The sequence below is a fragment of the Cervus canadensis genome, chromosome 8 (assembly GCF_019320065.1).
Source record: "Cervus canadensis isolate Bull #8, Minnesota chromosome 8, ASM1932006v1, whole genome shotgun sequence".
Lineage (NCBI taxonomy): Eukaryota > Metazoa > Chordata > Mammalia > Artiodactyla > Cervidae > Cervus > Cervus canadensis.
In genome coordinates, this window is record NC_057393.1 from 44,317,644 (window position 1) to 44,344,419 (window position 26,776).

Below are 26,776 nucleotides of genomic sequence, written 5' to 3' on the forward strand. Positions count from 1 at the left end.
TCTCTGTTTTTTAATGCACTGTCTAATTTCCTTCCAAGGAGCAAGCGTCTTTTAATTTCATGACTGCAGCCACAATTCACAGTGATTTTGGAGCCCAAGAAAACAAAATATGCCACTGTTTCCACTTTTTCCACTTCTACTTGCAGTGAAGTGATGAGACGGGATGACATGATCTTATAATTTTTTTTTTTAATGTTGAGATTTAAGCCAGTTTTTTCACTCTCCTCTTTCATCATCATAAATAGGCTCTTCAGTTCCTCTTCAATTTCTGTCATTAGTGTGGTATCATCTGTACATCTGAGGTTCTTGATATTTCTCCGAACAATCTTCAGCTAGTCATCCGGCCTAGCATTTTACATGATGTACTCTGCAAATAAGTTAAATAAACAGGGTGACAATACACATCCTTGACGGACTCCTTTCCCAATTCTAAACTGGTCCATTGTTCCATATTCAGTTCTAACTGTTGCTTTTTGATCCATATACAGATTTCTAAGGAGACAGGTAAGGTGTTCTGGTATTCTCATCTCTTTAAGAATTTTCCACACTTAGTTTTGATCTATACATTCAGGGGCTTTAGTGTAGTCAATGAAGCAGAGTAGATGCTTTTTTTGAACTCTCTTGTTTTTTCCAGAATTCAACAAATGTTGGCTATTTGATCTCTGTTTCCTCTGACTCTTTGAAAACCAGCTTAAATATCTGGAAATTCTTGGTTCACAGTTTCCTGAAGCCTTGCTTGAAAGATTTTGAGCATTACCCTACTAGCATATGAAATGAGTGCAATTGTATGGTAGTTTGAACAGTCTTTGATATTGCCCTTCTTTGGGATTAGAATGAAAACTGACCTTTTCCAGTCCTGAGACCAATGCTATGTATTCCAAACTTGCTCATAGGTTGAGTGCAGCACTTTAGCAACATCATCTTTTAAGATTTGAAATAACTCAGCTGGAATTCCATCACCTCCACTAGATTTGTTTATAGTAATGCTTCCTAAGGCCCACTAGACTTCACACTCCAGAATGTCTGGCTCTAGATGAGTGACTGAACCAGGCAGGCTGTTGTCCATGGGGCCTTACAGTCAGACACAACTGAGCACACATGCATCCTTTAAGATAACTGCATCAGAAACTGGCTTAATTTGGAAAATATAGATTATAATAAATCTCTCAATTAAATATATTAAAACATCTGAGTCATCTGAATAATGACAATACTAAAATAACAGAATGTATAGTTTCCAAATTTTAGCTCCAAATTTTACAGTAAAAATATAGATAAAACAATTATTCTACAATTTAAAATTTACTTTTATTGTCAGTTTCAAGAAGTGACAATAAAAGTAAATGTTATACGTGTTACATAAAGCTCCTAATTATTTTAAATGCTGTGCAGTTTAGGATATAAAAGTGTTTGTAAATAGATGCTATAAAATTTCACTGGGATTCAATCTAGTTCTATTGCTTTCTTTCTACTGAGAGACAAATTAATTTATTTTGACATGTTTGAACTCAATATATTTGCAAATCAGTACCAATTAAGGAACTGTTTTTATATCTTTTATAAGGGAATTTAATGAAAATGGGAAGAAAAAAAATTACCCACCAGAACTCCTATTATTTGTAACCTTGGAGTAATTGTATCAGGGTAATCTAATTTTACATATTTAACTGAGAAAAACAGTTTAAAAAAGACGTGAATCAGGAAAGAGATGTCAGCTTTCCCAGAGTTCTTAGGCTGGACTGTAGATAAGAAAATGGATAAAAGACCAATGGTTAGAAGTTGTTTTTTAAATCTTTTCTGAAGTATGCTTTCTATTGTTAGGAGTTTTGCTTCTATTCAGATCCACAAAGTGTCCCCATTTGGAAGACAAGAAAACTGAGGTCCTGAGTAGTAAACACTTTCTTTTATAAAAGGCCCCCAGGGGATCCAGATGGGAGTGGTTTGAATGTCATGCCTTTGGGGGAGAAGGGACTTTCTTCCTGCCACCTCCCTCTTTCTTTTTCTTCCCACACTCTACTCACCAGGCTTTAGTCTTCATCCTACAGCAATGAATGTCCTTTCACGGACTAGAATTAAGTTGAGAAAACTCTCCTTTGATTCTAATAGCTCTGAATTTAAATTCTGACTCCCTTTACTAGTTATGACCCTGGGAAAATTCTTAGTTTCTCTAATCTTAGTTTTTATCTATGAAATGGGGACATTAATTGGATCAGAAGATTATTGAGTTTACTAAAGGATATAATATGTACAAAAAGTTTTCCTTACATTTTGCATATAATAGGTACTCCATAAATTATAGACATAAATTAGTACATTATTTTATAAGCTATGCTTCTGAAAGTTTACTTTCAATATTGCAATGACATATAGCTTTATTTCATAGACAGTAGAAACAATAAAAATAAAATTGGAATATGTGTAATTATTAATATCTATCTTGGCTAATATTGTAGACGATGTTTTATGCATTCTCATTTTGCCTTTTAAGTTCTCAGTCACACACCAATTTTACATCTAAAATGTGGATAATATTTTTCTTTTTACTATTTTTACAGCTTTAAATTCATAGACATTTTGGTGTCATTCAAAAACAACTAGTGTAGGGTGGGATTGGTATAGGCTGCCTCTGAAACTTAAAAACAATGACAACAAAATCAATTAACATGTAATGATTGTATGCAGAGACATTTCTTCATTCATTCAATAAGTATTTATTGAACATGTACTATGTGCCTGACACTCACTAGGCAATAAAAACACAAAGGCAGGTTAGAGGAAGTGAATTGTGTGGTCATGGAGCTTATGGCTTCACAAACAAACCAAACAATTGTTTAAACGGTTATAGCTAAATGTAGTAGACACATTAATATCAGATCCCTAGTTAGAAATTAGTGGTAAACAAAGCATGCACCACTTATATTTTATATTACCCGCATTCCTACAAAGTTACTATACATAGAATCAGGGGTCTGTGTGGTTTGATGAAATGACTAGACCAAGAATATTCATTTCTGGCTAATTGATTTACTTACTAAAAATAGGTCATAATGTATTTACATACTTAGTAATGACCTCTGAGAAAATAGTTTTGTATTTTGGCTTATTTACCTACATAAGAATGTCTCCTTTCTCCTTTACAGAGGAAATTGTACATTTGGACTTTCATAAGGGTGTGACAGTATACTTTTGAAACTTTTAGAAGGGCGTGACAGTAAACTTTTGACGCATTCTCTAATACTTTTATTTTCTGTTGATTCCATTAGAGTCTATGCCTTTAGGTATATATGAAATTGTCATATAAAGATGAGAAATCACCATAGAATCTTGAAATATATTAGTGTAGTCATACACATAACATCAAAAAAGAGGAAAAGGTACTTTTGTAGAATATTTAACACTTCAATTCAAATTCTACGTTTAACCACCTGCAATGCAGAAGACCTCAACTTGATTCTGGGTCAGGATGATCCTCTAGAGAAGGGATAGGCTACCCACTCCAGTACTCTTGGGCTTTCCTGGTGGATCAACAAGTAAAGAATCCACCTGCAATGTGGGAGACCTGGGTTCGATCCCTGGATTGAAAAGATCCCCTGGAGAAGGGAAAGGCTACCTGCTCCAGTATTCTGGCCTGGAGAATTCCATGGACTGTATAACCTATGGGGTCACAAATAGACATGACTGAGTGACTCACTTTTACGGCATTTTCTACATTTAACAGTTGAATGAATGTACTGCCTCAAAAGTAACAATAAATGTAGACATTCAAATTCTGCTAGAATTTCTAAGAAAGAAGGAGATAATAAGTCATTTTTCATTGTGTCAATCATACCCTAGAAAGATAGTAAACATTTGCAATCATACCATCTAGGTAGGAAGATATAAAGTCAGTATTCACTACCATAAGATACATAAATTCATCATTATTTTAGAAAGTCGGTATATTTCATTTCCATTTAAAAATTTTGTCAAAGAAGTTGCAATTAATACATTAATTCTACATTTAGTTTTTATCATGATGCATTTGTATATATGTAAATATGTATAATATTATTCAATCATAAAAAAAGAAGAGAATCCTGCCATTGTGACAACATGGACAGACCATGAAGGCCTATGCTAAGTGAAATAGGTCAGTGAAGGCAAATACTGTATGATCTCACTAATATGTGAAATCTAAATTAAAAAAAGGAAATTCACAGAAACAGAGAACAAGTTGGCGGCTGCCAGAAATAGGAGGAGGGATATAGGGGATGAGGAAACGGAGGTAAAGGCAGTCAAAAGGTACAAGCTTCTAGTTATAAGACAAGCAAGTTCTGGGAATGAATGTACAGCATGCCAACTATAGTTAAAAATGCTATATTGTATGCTTGATTGCTAAAAGATTAGATATTAAAAGTCCTCATCATGAGAACAAAATTAGCTATATGAGGTGATGAATACTAACTAAATTTATCTCAGTAATTATTTTGTAGTACATACATTTTCAAATTATTGTCTTGCATAGTTTTAAATGAATATAATGTTGCATGTCAATTATATCTCAATAAAGCTGGAAAAAATGTTATAGTTAGATATCTTCTACCCAGTTTTTTTAATCTATAATATGGCATCCCTAGTTATTAAATTTTGAAAGAAGTTTAAAAAACCTGAGAGGTTGTTCTGACAAACCAGACTCAGCATCAACATTTCCCCTTAAATAGGGTAATTTATTATTTAGAATCCATTAGATAAAGATTTAAACATCAGTTTTCTAGAAACTGAGTCACCAGGCTTACTATGTCTGATTGGAAATTTTATTTTCCCCTCTTTTTTGTATAATACCATACATTGAGAAATGAAACTATAGAAATAAAATATTCATGTAAACACCTCTTACTCCTGGAATAATTTTTTTTTAGTTTGAGATGTAAATGTTATAAAATTAGAAATAATGCACAATAACACTCTTGAAGACTTTTTTTTAATGTTGATTTGTTTAACTTTATTTTGATGTGGACAATTTCTAAAGTCTTCACTGACTTTAATATTATAATATTGCTTCCATTTTCTATGTTTTGTTTTCTTTGGGATTCAAAGTCCAGCATGCACCATAGAAATTACATGCTTACCAGGTTTTCAATGTCTTCCCAATACTCATAGGACAAAATTCAAATCTTTAATATGCCAAATTTCTGCCTCATCTTACAGTAGCTTATTTTCACTCTTTCTTTCTCAGCCATACAGACCTTTTTTAAATCTTGGAATGTGTTTTCTTCCTTTTCAATTTAGAAGTTTTATAGAATCTATTTCTTTTTAACTCCTGAGCCCACTATATTCCTTCACCTACAAGTCTAATTATTACTTATTTATATCTCAACTCCTGTTTTTTCCAAAAAAAATTTGCTCTGATATCCCCCATTGCTGTGTTGTATAATTTGTTTTAAGTGCTCATAAAACTATGTTCCTTTCTTCAATGTTACTTATAAATTTGTATTTATAATCCATTTCTTATGATCTTTTCATTAATTTCTGTCTACTACTCATAAGATCTCTGAGGGTATAAATCATGCATACTTTGTTCAGTGTTACCATTTCTACTGCAGTTATGTGTTCAATCAATATCCATTGATAGGATGAGAAAAGGAAGTAATGCAACTTGAATATGGCAGTACTTTTTCATCATTTTAAACATTTTCAGTGTTTGTGTTTTCCTATGAATTATACACTTTAGAGAGAGCATGAGTTCCCTATTAATTGTTCTGGTTTATATTCTGTGCATAGCATTGTGCTGACATTTTAAAAAATCATTAAATTAGTGGACAACTATACTGGGTGAACTAACAAAATTTAAGGTAAAATAGCTTTGATTTTCCTGCTTCATCCTTCTCATCCTACTCTGAACTGAAATTCACAGCTCAAAGAACATTCTGAGAACTTCTGTAAAAAGACAAGTAAAATATACCATCAGTGAGATAGAAATAGGCTTCACAAACAATTCTGTAAGGGACCTGGACATCTTAAACTTGACTCTAAACTGTGGGAATATATCTCCATATGACAATTGTTGAAGGAGTTATTTCATTTATAAAGATGATTAGAAGATGATAACAAGAATAACAAACCAAATTTGGTAACAAGAACCATATATCTCGAACTATCATATATATATATAATATTAAATATTATTATTTAAACATTCAAATTGAGTAGAAACCCACTCCCTGCATTGCATCTGCAGTGATAATTCCTTAGAATTCTTTTTTATCAAAAACTGCTAATGATCTAATAACAAATGAGGGTAAAGAAATTTAATTGTGACATTTTGATTTACTTAGCATCTGCTTTTTCTTCCTCATATCTTTATTTACTTTCAGGCAATTATTTATTCCCACTTCTCTTGCTTTGAATATATGGTAAATGCATTATATTCCAGACACAGAAAGCTTTTTGTCCCATCATCTGGGAGTAGCCAGAAATCAGGAAATTAAGATTGTTTCTTTTCTTTCTATGCATAAACTCTTGAAAACAAAACTATTAAAAACAAAAACAAAAAAACTTTGGATGGCCAATACCTGGCATGTCTATTAAATAATGATATCACAACTACTTTCTTAAGCATGTTTTCTGAACCTAGTACTGTATAAAGTTCTTTATCTCATATATAAAGTAATTATTGGATCCTCAGGGAACTTAGGTAACTTGTCCAAATTCAATGAATAGAGGATAAGTGTTGCAGCCAGGATTTAAAACTTAGGACCCTATTAATTATGTTATTTTGCTTCTAAAAAAGTTTACATTTACTATCAACAAAATAAAAGTAAGGTACCACATTATATGTTGTACTTGAACCAAAATTTCTCATAGGCAGAAATGCAATGAAAGAAGAGAATTTATAGTAACTCTTTTTATAGAGGAGCTTGCTTTAAATTCTAAACAGTGTATTTAAAATGAACTGTTAGAACTCGAGTCCTTTTTTGTTGGAAGGCTTGCTTCACTCTGCTCTATGAGTAAATGTCAAACTATACATAACCTTGAAAATCTGAAGGAGAAATTGAATTCCATGTGGATACAGAGAAAGCCTGTGAAACCTGAAATGAAGGATTGTCCGAGTTACTCTTTCAATAGTTTCAAGAGGCAAAATCTATTATCTTTGAGGCAAGATATTAGTAGTGCCGTAAAAAGACAGGAAAGGTTATCTTTAAGTAAAGTCAGCTCTTATATTGAACGATAAATCTAAATTAAAATAGAAAACAATGTTAGTAATCAAATGATGCTCTCTGAATGTCAGTTTATTTTATATTTATAGTTTTCATGTGCTTTTTTTCTATTCTTTGAAGTCAAGACCAATAGTTTTCAATTCTTTTTACTGTATTTATTGATTAAAAAATTTTTTTTCAAAATTCCCAAGTACAAATTTGTATGGTTTATATAAGAATAATGCAATGTTCCTCAATATATGGCAATTTTAATTATCTTGAATAATAAAATAACTAGAATTGCTCACTCACCATTTCCTTGACCATTATGATAGCATTGTTTTCATTTTTCATAGTATATAAATATGGATTTCTGGATTTTAAATTATGCCCTTTCTCTATTTTTTTTATATCAGGAAGTAGACTTTATTTTTTAGAGCTCTTTATAAAATCTACTCTGTCTTTATTCAGTATAAAACCATTTGAGAAACTTATCTTGGATAAAAATAGTACAAAATGTTTTGTATTTCATTTGTTATAAGATTAATTCACATTAATCTGCAAACTATCAATTTTTACTTTAATAGGAAAACTGATAAGATTATTTTCTTCCTTAAAGGGTATTTTAATTTTTTCTAAAAAAAGATAGGATATTTATATGTATGTTATTCTTAATTTGGATTTGATATATTACATTTGAATAATACTAAAAATTGAAAATGACTTATGATATTTTTTTAAGAGTTAGCAAAGTAACAGCTTGTTCAAGAGGTTAATAAAAAGACCTTAGGAATATTTACTCCTTCTGTTTCCTATATATACAATATAAATTTTGAGTTTCTATTTTGTGGAAATTACATTTTAAATACATAAATCCCTAAAAATTAATATAAATATGACATTAAATCATGCAAAGTTTAATAGCCAATGTTGATGCACTTCCATTTTAAATAAATATCAAAATATGTCTATATGGGTAACATATTTTTTCAGGAAATTTGTAAACAATTGTCTCTGGTAAAATCTTTGATAAGTTGTATAGAATACTGCATTTCCCATTCAAAATCAATATTCACATTTAGACTCTATGATCTATTCCAGACATGTTGACCTTTCCATGATATTTACCTCTAAAACTCATGACAAGTGAATCCCAGTGTGTTTAAGTCTTAGTTCATCATCTTGAGAAGGCCAAATGTCATTCTGCTAAATGCTAACTCACTTGACCTACAGGAGTCAATCTATTCTCAAGTAATGCTATGTGTCTGAACTACTATTGGGATTTTGATATTTCTGTTTGGATTAAATGAAAGGTGTATAAAATGTGTTTTCTGACTAGGACAGTAAAAGTATTTTCCAGAAGATCCAAGTAATAATTGGCTGAAAACCTCTTATCAGTCATGGAGAGGTGTGGTAGCAATGAGAGTGTGCCTCAGATCTCCGACTATAGGAAGCACACTTAACCAAGCTTCGAGTTGCTGTGCTCCGCTCTATTTGTTGTTGTTCAGTCACTAAGTCATGTCTGACTCTTTGTGACCCATGGACTACAGCACGTCAGGCTGCCCTGTCCTTCACTATCACCAGAGTAGCTCAAATTCATGACCACTGAGTCGAAGATGCCATCCAACCGTCTCATCCTCTGTTCTCCCCTTCTCCTCTTGCCCTCAGCCTTTCCAGCATCAGGGTCTTGTTTAATGAGTTAGCTCTTTGCATCAGATGGCCAAAGTATTGGAGCTTCAGCTATACTCCTTCCAATTAATATTCAGGGTTGATTTCCTTTAGGATTGACTGGTTTGATCTTCTTCCTGCCCAAGGGACTCTCAAGAGTCTTCTCCAGCACCACAATTGAAAGCATCAATTCTTCAGTGCTCAGACTTTTTTTCCTGGCTAATACTTTCACATCTGTTAATGTCAATGGGAAAAACCATAGCTTTGACTATGTGCACATTTGTCGGCAAAGGGATATCTTTGCTTTTTTAAATATGCAGCCTATGTTTGTCATATTTTTTCTGTTTGTAAAAAGATCATTTTCCTAAGACCTGCTTACAGATAATGATAAAATCAGAGATGTTGAGGCAATTCCCTTCCTGGGAAACATAGGATATCTCTACTATGGTTTCACTCCCCAGATATCATGCAGAAACTTACTAAAATGATACGTTAGTCACTCAAATGACACAGTAGGCTAGGATGTTTATTTATGAGATTTTCTCCCTGTTCTTCACTTGAGGTCAGAATGTATGTGCTTTATGTGTTCTTCTAGCCTTACTCTGCTTCCTTCTCATTTCTCTCCCACAGGCTTTTCCTCTAATAAAATGCTTGCTAAATCTCATCTTGATGTCTAATTGTTAGAAGACAAACCTGAACTAACACATGAGCTTAAGGGGATCAGAATTTAAAGGGAGCACTAGTATTTTGAAATATATAAATTAAATTCAAAATATTCATGAACATTTACAGAAAAAGTTCTAGAAACAAAGATGAAAAAATTTAAAGCATTTAATTTAAAAAGATTTAAAATTTAAAAGAATATACATATTAAAGTATTCATATGTTGACATATTAAAATGAAGACGAATAAATTGAATGCTTAATATATATTAATATACATGGGGACAAAAAAGAAAAAAGAAAGCCCTGACTGTGATAGTTAACCATTATTAAAAATAGCAATGTAGAAGAGCTTGCCATATGAATTTATTTAACTAGTATGAGAAACTGGAATTTATATTTCTTTCAGTTCAGCAACTATATGGTTACTATCATCTTTTTGTTGTTGTTGTTCCATATTAATAGCAGGCGTTACCATGTAGCAGAGTTCTCTTTCCCAATAAGTACAACCCTAATCAAGATACCTGCTCATAATTAAGAGGAGAGTATTATTTGTCAAAATTCTGAAAGAGATGGGAATACCAGACCATCTGACCTGCCTCTTGAGAAACCTGTATGCAGGTCGGGAAGCAACAGTTAGAACTGGACATGGAACAACAGACTGGTTCCAAATGGGAAAAAGAGTATGTCAAGGCTGTATATTGTCACCCACCCTGCTTATTTAACTTATATGCAGAGTACATCATGAGAAACCCTTGGCTGGAGGAAGCACAAGCTGGAATCAAGATTGCCCGGAGAAATATCAATAACTTCAGATATGCAGATGACACCACCCTTTTGGCAGAGAGTGAAGAGGAACTGAAAAGCCTCTTGATGAAAGTGAAAGAGGAAAGTGAAAAAGTTGGCTTAAAGCTTAACATTCAGAAAACGAAGATCATGGCATCTTGTCCCATCACCTCATGGGAAATAGATGAGGAGACAGTAGAAACACTGTCAGACTTTATTTTTGGGGGCTCCAAAATCACTGCAGATGGTGACTGCAGCCATGAAATTAAAAGACGCTTACTCCTTGGAAGGAAAGTTATGACCAACATAGATAGCATATTAAAAAGCAGAGACATTACTTTCCCAACAAAGGTCCATCTAGTCAAGGATATGGTTTTTCCAGTGGTCATGTATGGATGTGAGAGTTGGACTGTGAAGAAAGCTGAGTGCTGAAGAATTGATGCTTTTGAACTGTGGTGTTGGAGAAGACTCTTGAGAGCCCCTTGGACTGCAAGGAGATCCAACCAGTCCATCCTGAAGGAGATCAGTCCTGGGTGTTCATTGGAAGGACTGATGCTGAAGCTGAAACTCCAATACTTTGACCACCTCATGCGAAGAGTTGACTCATTGGAAAAGACCCTGATGCTGGGAGGGATTGGGGGCAGGAGGAGAAGGGGACGACAGAGGATGAGATGGCTGGATGGCATCATCGACTTGATGGGCATGAGTTTGAGTAAACTCCGGGAGTTGGTGATGGGCAGGGGAGGCCTGGTGTGCTGCGATTCATGGGGTCGCAAAGAGTCCGACATGACTGACCGACTGAACTGAACTGAACTGAACTGATTATTTGTCACACCTCTCCTTAAGGAAGAAGTTTAGCTCAGTTTTATTTGAATCGTAGCAAAATATGCCACCCCAAAATAGACTGCTTTGGTATATTGATTATTTTGGGCAGTAGATACTTAGAAAATAGCAAATGCAGTGAAAAGCTTTTTCTGAGTTCCCTTATCTATCTAAAGACAGATCTTCTAAAAGGAATTCAATCACCATGAATTCTTTTCAAGGAGTTTCACTGACCAGGAAAGATTGAATCTTTTCACAGGAGAGGAGACTAGGATTGGATAGCACATCCAGGCAAACTCTGCCTGAACTATTATACATTCCACCTGTTCTAAGGGTTCCATTCATATTTCCTAAAATTATTTACTATCTCCCAAGAGGCCTGCATCTCCCTCCCCATTTCCTATTAAGATTGTATTTAATCCAGAATTCTAAAGCCACCTCTTCGAATTATCCATCTTCCTGTGTATATCTCATGCATGAGATACATGTGTTTATAAACTTGTTCACTTTTCTCTTGTTAATTTGTCTTTTATGACAAGAATCTCAGTTAATAAATCTGGGACACATGAAAAGATATTTTTCCTTCCCTATATAGTTATACTACTTGAAATGACTAAATTATAAAATTGATGGAAGTTCAGAAAAAATGCATTAAAATAATTTAAAGGAATAAATATACTGATAATAACCTCAGCATGAAGAATAACTTCCCAACATTCATAGCTATACAAAGACTGAAGAGGCAAATTTCTCACAACTGTAAGTTTCTTAGACGAACCCAGTCAACTTTGTGGCAAGGATATTGGAGGAATAAAAAATTAAATTATTAGCCTGAATAAATGGTCTTTATGGTCTTGAAATTTCATTCATTTCATGGTATGACTTTGAGAATAGAATTTTTATGAGTAGGATTAACCTACTTTTCTGTCTTCCAATGAAAATCAAATGGTGAAAAATGGTTTAAATTATATAAGACTGAATATGTTTTAGAGAAACTTAATTGTCTGAATGGTAATAACTGAAAATTTATGATTATTTGTGTAAAGTAGTGGCTAATACTTAGGCTTATTCATTGGGGGAAAAAAAATGAAGTTGCATGATTTTGAGAAGGGTGGGTTGCTTTGAAACCAAAGATAAAGAAATGCCATTAACTATAAGAAATTTATTTCAAGGGAAGGAAGGAGAGGGAGAATAAAGAAGGGTGATTTGTAAATCAAATATATTCCAATAAAAATTAAAATATAAAAACATATACAGGAAAAATATAAGATGAACAAAGATAGGCAACTGTGGAAAAGTAATTAAACAATGTGATGAGACTAAAAAGAAGATACACATTATTTTATCAAAGTCTGTTTTTATATAATTATATTAGATTTCACTTCCCATTATTATTATTATTATTATTTTTTCCCCTAGTACAGGGAAGGCATCTTTCACACTGGGAGTTTTTAATTGCCTGTTTTCAGGGGGAAAAGGTAAGATTAGAATGCCTTTCTTGCATCTACTATTTTTTTTAAGTGCTTTCACCTCCAAATTAACCTATGTCAAGTAGCATATTCTGCCATTCTTTAGCTCTAACAAAAAGGATAATTAAGGATAAATTACATTTCTTAGCATCTCTGGAAATCTTGTGCATTCAACCAAGGCAGTAATTGAACCTGAAAAAAATAAATAAATAAAAGAGGGAAGGGGACATATGAGGTTTACACATGTCTGCCTTTATTTATTTCTCCTTCCCTTTCCTTCTCCCTTCTTTCTCTTTTTCTTTCTTTCTCTCTCTCTCTTCCTCTCTCCTTCCCTCTCTCTCTCTTTTTCTTTCATGAAGGGAAACTGTGTCGGTCTTCACAGCAATTTGAAATATTGTAGGCATTTTGACAAAGATGCTGGTTGACCATATAAAAATAATATACCGTAAAAGAATAAAATACTCTCTCACAAATAGTAGCTTTAAGATGACAAACTGGAAAATATTGTAATATATAATTTTTAAAAAGCTTCTAAAATGATTAATATATTATGGGATTAATCATAACTAGCTAATATGATAACAAATCTAAATTTCTTGCTCACATAACAGTTTATTGAGGGCTTCCTAAGCAGGCAACTCTTCTCTAAGCTGAGATTCAGAGACCTAGGTCCCTTTTATCTTGTATTTCTACAACTGTCAACACATGGATCCCAAAGTTCCCTGGGTATTGTTTCCATTTCACTCACCCAAGGGAAAAAGGTTAAGTCAGGCCAAGAAATGGTGTAGATGATATTGTTCCACATTTTATTGGCCAGAACTCAGTCACAGGGATCCAATAGCAAGTGAGGCTAGGAAAAGTGCTCTAGCTGTATACCCAGGAGGGAGAGGAAAGGATTTAGGAAGTATCCAGGCACTTCTGCTGTGCACTATTCCAAAAATCTTTAAAAGAATGGAGAGATAATTGATAAAGAAAATAATCATCACACTTAGGTTTCTTTTTAAAAATAGTTCATTCCACATTTTACATCAAATTTAAGCATATGTAAATATTTAATTTCAAAGGAGAAGGGGGCCACAGAGGATAAGATGTTTGGATGGCATCATCAACTCAATGGACATGAGTTTGAGCAAACTACAGGATACAGTGATGGACAGGAAAGCCTGGCATGCTGCAGTCCATGGGATCGCAGAGGTCAGACATGACTGAGAGACTGAATAACAACACAAAATTTACATTTATTCATAATGCAGCATTTTCTATCTGTATTTGACATGACTTTTGTATTATCTAAGTTATCTGGCTTTCTGACAGAAAACAAAACAATCCTGTTTAGTATCTAAGTACTCTTAAGTCCATTATGGCAATTGTACTGATTCTTATATAGAATTTTCTTTGTAAACTGTAGGATGCAACAAGATTACCCAAATGCCTTTATGTGCCAGAATAACAAATGAAATTGATAGTCAAGGGCACTATTTGCAATTGTTAGAAATGTTCTTCTGGAAGGTCAAAGAATTCTTCCACATATACTAATGTGACTGCTTTTAATTTTAGCACCAAATAATTGGCTAGCTTTTCTTCTCGGTGAACAGCTTTATTAATGAAATCTATTTGCAGTTAGTAGTTCTATGCAGAGAAGATAAGAAATGGTAAATTATTCATTGAACAAAACATGCGTATTTTTAAGTGACATTAAACAAAGACACTTAAAAAAAGAAATTGTTGGAGCAATGCCCTGATGCAATCCATGATCTTGGCCTTAATGCACAATATTTTAGCTAAAAGAGTTAATGAGCACTATAATGGAGAGGTCTGGAGGGAAATATCTATTACTAAGGAAGTGGTTCCAAGTGAAAGCACAGGGAAAAAAAGAAAAAAAGGACATCAATTACTGAGTTTATTTAAAGGGAAGGTGTTACACATGACACTTGATTCCCCCTCCCCCTCTTTGGGAACTTTCAAAGAAAGACTAGACTTGAGGTGAGAAGCTTTAGAGAACAAGAGTGGGAATTTTGTTGAGCTGAAGCTGAGGGATATCTGAACTGATCTAAAATAATAGGTACAATTTTTGTAAGCATCTGATCTAGGTAAGTGCAGAAATAACTCCAGAAAGAATGAAGGGATGGAGTCAAAGCAAAACAACACCCAGTTGTGGATGGGACTAGTGATAGAAGCAAGGTTTGATGCTGTGAAGAGCAATGTTGCATAGGAATCTAGAATGCTAGGTCTATGAGTCAAGGCAAATTGGAAGTGGTCAAACAGGAGATGACAAGAGTGAATGTTGACATTCTAGGAATCAGTGAACTAAGATGGAACGGAGTGGGTGAATTTAACTCAGATGACCATTATATCTACTACCGTGGGCAAGAATCCCTTAGAAGAAATGGAGTGGCCATCATAGTCAACAAAAGAGTCTGAAACACAGTACTTGGGTGCAATCTCAAAAACGACAGAATGATCTCTGTTTATTTTCAAGGCAAACAATTCAGTATCACAGTAATCCAACTCTATGCCCCAGCCAGTAATGCTGAAGAAGCTGAAGTTGAACGGCTCTATGAAGACCTACAAGACCTTCTAGAACTAACACCCAAAAAAGATGTCCTTTTCATTATAGGGACTGGAATGCAAAAGTAGGAAGTCAAGAAGTACCTGCTGTAACAGGAAAATTTGGTCTTGGAGTACAGAATGGAGCAGGGCAAAGGCTAATAGAGTTTTGCCAAGAGAACACACTGGTCCTAGTAAACACCCTCTTCCAACAACACAAGAGAAGACTTTACACATGGACATCACCAGATGGTCAACACCCAAATCGGATTGATTCTATTCTTTGCAGCTAAAGATGGAGAAGCTCTATACAGTCAGCAAAAGCAAGACCAGGAGCTGACTGTGGCTCAGATCATGAACTCCTTATTGCCAAATTCAGACTGAAATTAAAGAAAGTGGAGAGAACCACTAGACCATTCAGGTATGACCTAAATCAAATCCCTTATGACTATACAATGGAAGTGAGAAATAGATTTAAGGGACTAGATCTGACAGACAGAGTGCCTGATGAACTATTGACAGAGGTTTGTGACATCATACAGGAAACAGGAATCAAGACCAGCCCCAAGAAAAAGAAATGCAAAAAAGCAAAATGGCTGTCTGAGGAGGCCTTACAAATAGCTGTGAAAAGAGAGGAAGTGAAAAGCAAAGGATAAAAGGAAAGATATACCCATTTGAATGCAGAGAAAGCCTTCCTCAGGGATCAGTGCAAAGAAACAGAGGAAAACAATAGAATGGGAAAGACTAGAGACCTCTTCAAGAAAATTAGAGATACCAAGGGAACATTTCATGGAAATATGGGCTCAATAAAGGACAGAAATGGTAAGGACCTAACAGAAGGAGAAGATATTAAGAGGAGGTGGCAAGAATACACAGAAGAACTGTACAAAAAAGATGATCACGACCCAGATAATCATGATTGTGTGATCACTCACCCAGAGCCAGACATCCTGGAATGTGAAGCCAATGGGCTGTAGGAAGCATCACTATGAACAAAGCTAGTGGAGGTGACGGAATTCCAGTTGAGCTATTTCAAATTCTGAAAGATGATGCTATGAAAGTAGCTGCACTCAATATGCCACCAATTTTGGAAAACAGCAGTGGCCACAGGACTGGAAAAGGTCAGTTTTCATTCCAATCCCAAAGAATGCTCAAACTACTGAACAATTGCACTCATCTCAGATGCTAGTAAAGTAATGCTCAAAATTCTCCAAGCCAGGCTTCAACAATATGTGAACCATGAACTTCCAGAGGTTCAAGCTGGTTTTAGAAAAGGCAGAGGAACCAGAGATCAAATTGCCAACATCTGCTGGACAATTGAAAAAGCAAGAGAGTTCCGGAAATACATCTATTTCTGCTCTATTGACTATGCCAAAGCCTTTGATTGTGTGGCTCACAATAAACTGTGGAAAATTCTGTAAGTGACGGGAATATGAAATCACCTGACCTGCCTCTTGAGAAACCTGTATGCAGGTCAGGAACCAACAGTTAGACTGAACATGGAACAACAGACTGGTTCCGAATAGGAAAAGAAGTACACCAAGGCTGTATATTGTCACCCTGCTTATTTAACGTATATGCTGAGTACATCATGAGAAACGCGCTGGGCTGGAGAAAGCAAAGCTGGAATCAAGATTGCTGGGAGAAATATCAATAACCACAGATATGCAGATGACACCACCCTCATGGCAGAAAGTGAAGAAGAACTAAAGAGCCTCTTGATGAAATTGAAGAGGAGAGTAAAAAGTTGGCTTAAAGCTCAACATTCAGAAATCTAAGATCATGGCATTCGGTCCCATCACTTCATGGCAAATAGATGGGGAAACAGTGGAAACAGTGGCTGACTTTATTTTTCTGGGCTCCAAAATCACTGCAGATGGTGACTGCAGCCATGAAATTAAAAGACGCTTACTCCTTGGAAGGAAAGTTATGACCAACCTAGACAACATATTGAAAAGCAGAGACACTACTTTGTCAACAAAGGTCCATCTAGTCAAGGCTATGTTTTTTCCAGTGGTCATGTATGGATGTGAGAGTTGGGCTATAAAGAAAACTGAGCACCAAAGAATTGATGCTTTTGAACTGTGGTATTGGAGAAGACTCTTGAGAGTCCCTTGGACTGCAAGGAGATCCAACCAGTCCATCCTAAAGGAGATCAGTCCTGGGTGTTCATTGGTAGGACTGATGTTGAAGCTGAAACTCCAATATTTTGGCCACTTGATGTGAAGAGCTGACTCATTTGGAAAGACCCTGATGCTGGGAAAGATTGAGGGCAGGAGGAGAAGGGGACAACAGAGGATGAGATGGTTGGATGACATCACCTACTCAATGGACATGGGTTTGGGTGAACTCTGGAAATTGGTGATGGACAGGGAGGCCTGTTGCAGTTCATGAGGTTGCAGAGTCAGACACGACTGAACAACTGAGCTGAACTGATCCAGGTAAGTTGGTGAGAGACACAAGTGAGTTTGCATCCACCTTGGTTCTTAAGAGGACCAAAATGAACACATTCAGGGATGTTCTTAAAAAGCAGAAAACACAGCAAAGTATTAGAGTCCATAGATTACCATGTCAACACAAAAGGAAAGAAAATAGGTAATAAGCATAAGGAATAAAATGATCTTTAACACAGGATGAACAAGACTTATTGTTTTAAATTCATTTACGTTTCAATGGTTTACATATGTGTCATTAAAACATTTTCTCATAATTATATTGCATAATTTAATTTAGTGCTTGAAAATCATCAAGACAGTTTTCATGGAAAGTAAAAACTACTTGGTTTAATCTGGCAAATGTTCCCAGATACATCACCTAGTTCCTCCCCCAATAACTTATTCCTTGTTCCAGCTTAAAAATTTTAGGTAGTTCTTAAAAACATCATGAGAACAGTAAAACCCAAATTCTAGAATATGATAAAATGTTCTATTATATGAATCTTTATTTTTCTGGGCCTCAATTAATACAACTGTTTAACTTTAATTTTCTCTAGACAGATGGAACTGTTACATTGTTAGAATAGGAAACAGGAGTCCAGAATGGCAGTGGCTAAAAGACAAGGAAGGGAAAAGCCCATGAAAATAGAACAAAGTAATGCCCGAGGACCGGAGTGAGGGCCTCAGGTAGAACAAACAGTACTTCTGGATAGCCCAATTTACATAAGGTAGGCCCAGGAGGAGGAAAAAAAAAAGACATATAAAAAGAGGAGCCAAAGGGCCAGGGGTCTCTCTCTTTCCCATGTGTGTGCCCTCATTTTCTCTCTGCTTCTCTCTCTCTTTTCTTTGCATATTTTGGGTCAGCATGCCCTCATGCCTCGAGGATGCATTTTCCCTTATTTTCTAAATAAAACTGATCTGTCCAAGAACTATAACATGGACTGTCCAAGAGCTGTGATTCTCCGAGGGCTTTAACATCATTGCTTCAGATCTTTGTTGTGACAAGACAGAGCCAAGGAGATTACACGCCCCTAACAGAACTAAAATAATCTATTAAATACCTTCCCCTATATCCCTTATTTATACTTCTGTATATTGTGATTCTTTGTCACAGAACATTCTTCCACATTTGGGGGGATGGCTAAATTCTACTCCTCTGATGGAGAAGGATAAGCTTCTACAAGCTTCCTGATGGGAGAGACTGACTGAGGGAGAAACTGGGTCTTGTTCTGATGGGTAGGGCCATGGAAGTGATAAATAGATTCAGGGGATTAGATCTGATAGGCAGAATGCTTGAAGAACTATGGACAGAGGTTCATGACATTGTTTAGGAGACAGGGATCAAGACCATCCCCAAGAAAAAGACATGCAAAAAGGCAAAATGGTTGTCTGAGGAGGCCTTACAAATAGCTATGAGTAGAAGAGAAGCCAAAGGTGAAGGTGAAAAGGAAAGATAAACCACTTGAATGCAGAGTTCCAAAGAATAGCAAGGAGAGATAAGAAAGACATTCTCAGTGATCAGTGCAAAGAAATAGAGGAAAACAATAGAATGGGAAAGACCAGAGAGCCCTTCAAGAAAATTAGAGATACCAAGGGACTTTTTCATGCATAGATGGGCAAAATAAAGTACAGAATTGGTATGGACCTAACAGAAGCAGAAGATATTAAGAACAGGTGGCAAGAATACACAGAAGTATTATACAAAAAAGATCTTCATGACCCAGATAATCACAATGGTATGATAACTCACCTACAGCCAGACACCCTGGAATGCGAAGTCAACTGGGCCTTAAGAAGCATCACTACAAACAAAACTAGTGGAGGTGATGGGATTCAGGCTGAGCTGTTTCAAATCTTAAAAAATGATGCTGTGAAAGTTCTGCACTCAATATGCCAGCAAATTTGGAAAATTCAGCAGTGGCCACAGGACTGGAAAAGATCAGTTTTCATTCCAATCTTAAAGAAAGGCAATGCCAAAGAATGCTCAAACTACCACACAATTGCACTCATCTCACACGCTAGTAAAGTAATGCTCAAAATTCTCCAAAATAATCTTGAGAAAGAAGAATGGAACTGGAGGAATCAACCTGCCTGACTTCAGACTCTACTACAAAGCCACAGTCATCAAGACAGTATGGTACTGGCACAAAGACAGAAATATAGATCAATGGAACAGAATAGAAAGCCCAGAGATAAATCCACGAACCTATGGACACCTTATCTTTGACAAAGGAGGCAAGGATATACAATGGAAAAAAGACAACCTCTTTAACAAGTGGTGCTGGGAAAACTGGTCAACCACTTGTAAAAGAATGAAACTAGAACACTTTCTAACACCATACACAAAAATAAACTCAAAATGGATTAAAGATCTAAATGTAAGACCAGAAACTATAAAACTCCTAGAGGAGAACATAGGCAAAACACTCTCCGACATAAATCACAGCAAGATCCTCTATGACCCACCTCCCAGAATATTGGAAATAAAAGCAAAACTAAACAAATGGGACCTAATGAAACTTAAAAGCTTTTGCACTACAAAGGAAACTATAAGTAAGGTGAAAAGACAGCCCTCAGATTGGGAGAAAATAATAGCAAATGAAGCAACAGACAAAGGATTAATCTCAAAAATATACAAGCAACTCCTGCAGCTCAATTCCAGAAAAATAAATGACCCAGTCAAAAAATGGGCCAAAGAACTAAACAGACATTTCTCCAAAGAAGACATACAGATGGCTAACAAACACATGAAAAGATGCTCAACATCACTCATTATCAGAGAAATGCAAATCAAAACCACAATGAGGTACCATTACACGCCAGTCAGGATGGCTGCTATCCAAAAGTCTACAAGCAATAAATGCTGGAGAGGGTGTGGAGAAAAGGGAACCCTCTTACACTGTTGGTGGGAATGCAAACTAGTACAGCCACTATGGAAAACAGTGTGGAGATTTCTTAAAAAACTGGAAATAGAACTGCCATATGACCCAGCAATCCCACTTCTGGGCATACACACTGAGGAAACCAGATCTGAAAGAGACACGTGCACCCCAATGTTCATCGCAGCACTGTTTATAATAGCCAGGACATGGAAGCAACCTAGATGCCCATCAGCAGATGAATGGATAAGGAAGCTGTGGTACATATACACCATGGAATATTACTCAGCCATTAAAAAGAATTCATTTGAACCAGTCCTAATGAGATGGATGAAGCTGGAGCCCATTATACAGAGTGAAGTAAGCCAGAAAGATAAAGAACATTACAGCATACTAACACATATATATGGAATTTAGAAAGGTGATAACGATAACCCTATATGCAAAACAGAAAAAGAGACACAGAAATACAGAACAGACTTTTGAACTTTGTGGGAGAATGTGAGGGTGGGATATTTCAAAAGAACAGCATGTATACTATCTATGGTGAAACAGATCACCAGCCCAGGTGGGATGCATGAGACAAGTGCTCCGGCCTGGTGCAGTGGGAAGACCCAGAGGAATCGGGTGGAGAGGGAGGTGGGAGGGGGGATCGGGATTGGGAATACATGTAAATCCATGGCTGATTCATATCAATGTATGACAAAACCCACTGGAAAAAAAAATAATAATTAAAAAAATAAATAAATAAAAGGTATTGAGTATATATAAAAAAAAAAAAAAAATTCTCCAAGCCAGGCTTCAACAGTACGTGAACTGCGAAATTTCAGATGTTCAAGCTGGATTTAGAAAAGGCAGAGGAGCCAGAGATCAAATTGCCAACATCTGTTGGATCATCAAAAAAGGGAGACAGTTCCAGAAAAACATCTACTTCTGCTATATTGACTACACCAAAGCCTTTGACTGTGTGGATCACAACAAACTGTGGAAAATTCTTAAAGAGATGGGAATAGCAGATCACCTGACTTGCCTCCTGAGAAATCTGTATGCAGTAAAGAAACAACAGTTAGAACTGAACATGGAACAACAGACTGGTTCCAAATCAGGAAAGGAGTACGTCAGGTTGTATATTGTCACCCTGCTTATTTAACTTATATGCTGAGCACATCATGTGAAATGCCGGGCTGGATGAAGCACAAGCTGGAATCAAGATTGCCAGGAGAAATATCAATAACTTCATATATGCAGATGACACCACACTTATGGCAGGAAGCAAAGAAGAAATAAAGAGCCTCTTGATGAAAGTGAAAGAGGATAGTGAAAAAGTGGGCTTAAAACTCAACATTCGGATAACTAAGATCGTGGCATCTGGTCCCATGGCAGTGGATGGGAAACAATGGAAACAGGACAAACTTTGCTTTCTTGGGCTCCAAAATCACTTCAGATGGTGACTGCAGCCATGAAATTAAAAGATGTTTGCTCCTTGGAAGAAAAATTATGGCCAACCTAGACAGCATATTTAAAAGCAGAGACATTACTGTGCCAACAAAGGTCTGTCTAGCCAATGCTATGGTTTTTCCAGTAGTCATGTATGGATGTGAGAGTTGTACTATAAGAGGGGTGGAGGGGGTGAGATGTATGGAAAGAGTAACATGGAAACTTACATTACTATATGTAAAATAGATAGCCAAAGAGAAAGTGCCATATGGCTCAGGAAAAACTCAAACAGGGGCTCTGTATCAACCTAGAGGGGTGGGATGGGGAGGGAGACGGGAGGGAGATTCAAAGGGAAGGGGATATATGTATACCTTTGCTTGATTCATGTTGAGGTTTGACAGAAAACAGCAAAATTCTGTAAAGCAATTATCCTTCAATAAAAAATTAATTAATAAAAAAAAACTGAAAAAAGAGAAAGAAAGCTGAGCACTGAAGAATTGATGCTTTTGAACTGTGGTGTTGGAGAAGACTCTTGAGAGTCACTTGGACAGCAAGGAGATCCAACCAGTCCATCCTAAATGAAAGCAGTCCTGAATATTCATTGGAAGTACTGATGCTGAAGCTGAAACTCCAATACTTTGGCCACCTGATGCGAAGAACCGACTTATAGGAAAAGACCCTGATGCTGGGAAATATTGAAGGTGGGAGTAGAAGGGGAGGACAGAGGATGAGACAGACGTTTGGATGGCATCACCGATTCAATGGACATGAGTTTGAGTAAACTCCGGGAGTTGGTGATGGACAGGGAATACTGGCATGCTGCAGTCCATGGGGTCGCAGAGTGGGACACAATGGAGCATCTGAACTGAACTGAAACTCTACTCTTTCTTCAAGAAGCAGCTCAAAATTATGGTCATCATATTCAGACACCATTAAGTGTGTCTCTAACATGCTTCCTTAGTATTTTGACCTTCTATTATTGTGTTTTTACAATGTATTATGCTTTCCACATACTCCTTTGTTTCCAACCCATATTGTGAGCTTCTGGAGTGTAACAACTAGCTATCTTTTAAGTCTATGTCCAGAACGAGTAAATAGAGAAATACAGTATATAGTAAGTCTCTTTCAAATGTTTTTGAGAAAACTATCTCCAACAGGTCCTAACACACTAATAAAGCACATTAATATTTTAACTTAATTGAATTTTGAAAAATCATGAAAGAAATTATGCTATATTTGCAGGTGAGCATTACAGAATATCCTTTCACTTACATCCAATCATGAAGCAATCATGAACATATAGTGATTTTAGTTTCTTTATTTTTTCAATAAATTTTCTTTCTAACACACAATGAACTGAACTGTGTTCCCCTAAAATTCATATTTGACATCCTAACCTTCAGTGGGATGTTATTTGGAGATTGGGCCTTGGAAGGTATCTAGGTTTAGATGAGATCATGAAGCGGGGGCACTTATCTTGGGGTTAGTGCCTTTGTAAGAAAAGACACCAGAGACCTGCTTTCTTTCACTTTCCTCTATGTTAGATTATAGCAACAAGGCAACAGTCTGTAAGCCAAGTAGATACCTTTCACCAGAACCCGATCATGCTGAATCCCTGATTTTGAACTTCTAGCCTCCAGAGGTGTGTGAAAATAATGTCTGTTGTTTAAGACATGAATCCTTGAAATTTGTTATGACAGCCTCACCTGACTAAGAGTATATATACTGACTCTATAGCTGAAATATATACTATACATATAAATGTAAACACACACACATTCTCTCACTTACTGATTATATAGGAAATATCATTTCAGATATAACTCAGAATTAAATGATATAATGTAACTGGCAGCAACAAGAAACTAAATATCTAATTTTTACCACTGAGATAATTAATCAGTTGCAATTTAAACCACAAAACGTAATACTGCATTTTTCAAAGCTAACTTTAACTATTTTAAAGGATCCATTATTCATCAAAGCATTTCTAAAACTGATACTTATACTAGATTATCATTTAAGTATATTAACTTTTAAAATAAATATTATGTTAATTTAGGAAAGCTTAAACTAAAATTAGGTCTGCTTCACTGATAAATTCACATCACATCAATTTTGAGAGGCTAAAAGAAAACAAAACAGAATAAAAACCTTTGTATATTACAAAACCTGATAGTAATCAATACCTGTATTCCTCTTGTGTAAACCGTGGGATTTCTCCTGGATGTAAGACAAGAATCTTCACAGTGGCACTGCTGGACATCACAGGCTCACCATCATCAAAAGCAACAATGACCAACTTAAAAAGTAATAAAAATTCTAGTTAAAGATGATTTAAAAGAAGAAGACAAAAGCATAATTTTTCCATTAATGTTTTAAATTATTGAACTGCCTGGTTCCAAAAGGGGGAGCAATATTAATTTTCTCATTGCCTACCAAGTAGAAGACACATGCTAGGATATGCACAACAATCCCACCAGGTAGATGTTATTATTCCCATTTTCCAGGTGAGAAAGCTCAAAGAAATTCAGTTAACAGTTTTATGATATAATGAAACAGGGCACTCAAAGACAGTGCACTGGGACAACCCTGAGGGATGGGATAGGGAAGGAGTTGGGAAGGGGGTTCAGGATGGGGGAACACATGTACACCCATGGCTGTTTCATGTCAATGTATGGCAAAAAAACACTACAATATTGTAAAGTAATTAGCCTTCAAATAAAATAAATATATTTTTTTAAAGCTAGCAGTAAAACGGGTATAAGATACTACATCTCTCAAAACCTATTCTCTCTTTCACAATTCCACTGGTGCCTACAGTAAAAACATGAAACCTTTATAAGTTTGAACACATTTTAAAAGTATTAAGTTCAGTCTCATCGATAGCAAAAAGCTAATTAGCTTGCTTATAAAAAGAAATTAATTTTTTCCAGTGAATCAATTGTCTGCAAGATTATACAGAAGAAATACTTCACTTTGGAAGATAAAATTGGAAATCTTCATAGTTTAACACACTTTGATATGCACTCTCTTAAAAATAATTAATTATAGAAAACCAAGTTCATACTGTAGAATAAAGAATGTTCAAATGATGTGAACTAAAGAAAAAGTTTTAGTCTTAAGATTAATATCTGTATATTATTTATTACTAAGATAGTTTTTATAATCAATCATTTTTTTGACTAACTGTATTATGTCAAGAAGAACTTAAGTTTAAGAAATATTAAAGTTCAAAACTATGTATTTCTCTAAAATGTATATAATGTTGGATACTGCAGGTGACTAAACTAAATCAAACTAGATCACGGAACCACAATCAAGAGTCATCCTGAGAGTCACAATTTGCCTTCAGGTTAATACTTACAAACAGAATAATTATTTCAAATGGAGATAAAATTATGTGAGACAGTGCTCACTGATATTCACAAGGTTAACTGATGAAAGTATTTCCCCAATGTATGGTCAAAGGCTTTATTCTCAGAGACAAAATTTTTCTAGTAACTACAGAGAATGGAAACAGTCAAACATTTAATATAATGGGTTATTTATGATAATAGGGAAGGGTAATATTATTTCAAATTTTCTAAAAGTATAATGTATCAAGAAGATATAAACTTGAACCAACAATTGCCTCTAGGTACTGACCTTGAGGAAAAGAAATATCAAGTGGCAAATTATATCTGAACAAGGAGTTTTGCAACAGTAAAGATTGTTGTAACAAAAATGGAAACAGACTAATTATCCAACAACAAGTTATTGGACAAAAAAGTAAAAACAATATATATTCATACAATAGCATATTGTCTAACCATTTAAATATCATTAATAGTATTCATATACTTAAATTTTAAAAAGTATTATAAATAATAAAATCATACAGTCATTCTATTTTTTAAAATTTTGTATGCTTTCATTTGCAGGGAATTTTATCACAAAGATAGAGATAAAATGGTAAATTTTAATTTCCAAGAAGAGAAATACCAAGCATTTTTTTTTCTTTTTACTTAACTGTAGTTTCTAAGTGCCTATGCAGTAAAAATGTACTGCTTTGTAACTTTAAAATATTAAAAAGGAGAAAAATGGGAAAATGTATGGTTGTTTGTTAAACCAAACTCTAAAACAAAAGTTAAATATCAAATAGACACTATAGAGAAAACACTGAACTGACCTTGAAAATTGTTGTAGGTTCTTCATTAAGATTAACTCGAGTTATTACTTTTCCAGAATCTTCTTCTACATCAAAAATACTTGCAGGATAGGGAAATTGGACATCATCTACCCTATACCTCACACGGCTTGCAGGTAATCCCTAAAATAAAATTATATATTATTTCACAAAAGGAAGACAAAATGTAGTGATAATGCAAAATTGATTTGTAAAATAAATAGTCATTTAGAAATAAAAAATGATATTTTAACTTTTCATATTTTCAGGTTTAAAATGTAGCAGAACTTTTATTTCTTTAGAATAACAATCTGAATCAGAGAAGTGTCTTTATTACATGTTATTTAAAATTATTTATGCAAAAGAATAAATCAAAGGTTTCCTTGGATGTCTTCCCTCCATATTTCTCTAATTATATGAACTTCACATTCTTTCTTGAACATTGTTTCTCTTTAATATTTCATCATATGAGATCATTATAAGTTATTTTCCTTGTTAGAACTCTGTGATGCTCAGAGAAGATAAAGTGTGAAGGATTAAGGTAAACCGGACAAGTGGGTATGAAAGTAAAAGAAATATTATTTGCCATCTGTTCTATGCTATTTACTAGGCAAGGTTATTTTCATAAATCAATTCTCACAACAATCCTTTAGGATAACATTACTACAATGATGATAGTAATAATAGTAAAATAATGATAGTTAATATCTGTTGGAAGCTTATTACA

At 35.0% G+C, this 26,776-nt stretch overlaps 1 protein-coding gene across 1 annotated transcript in view; it reads right to left on the reverse strand.

Annotated features, from left to right (window-relative positions):
- Positions 1-26,776, reverse strand: part of PCDH15 (protocadherin related 15) — a 1,286,954-nt gene that overhangs the window by 148,004 nt on the left and 1,112,174 nt on the right. Inside the window, exons 24-25 of the mRNA XM_043476181.1 lie at positions 26,053-26,193; positions 24,071-24,183 (exon numbers count right to left, since the gene is read on the reverse strand). Of these exons, the coding sequence (XP_043332116.1) occupies positions 24,071-24,183; positions 26,053-26,193 (254 nt within the window). The remainder of the gene's footprint in view (positions 1-24,070; positions 24,184-26,052; positions 26,194-26,776) is intronic.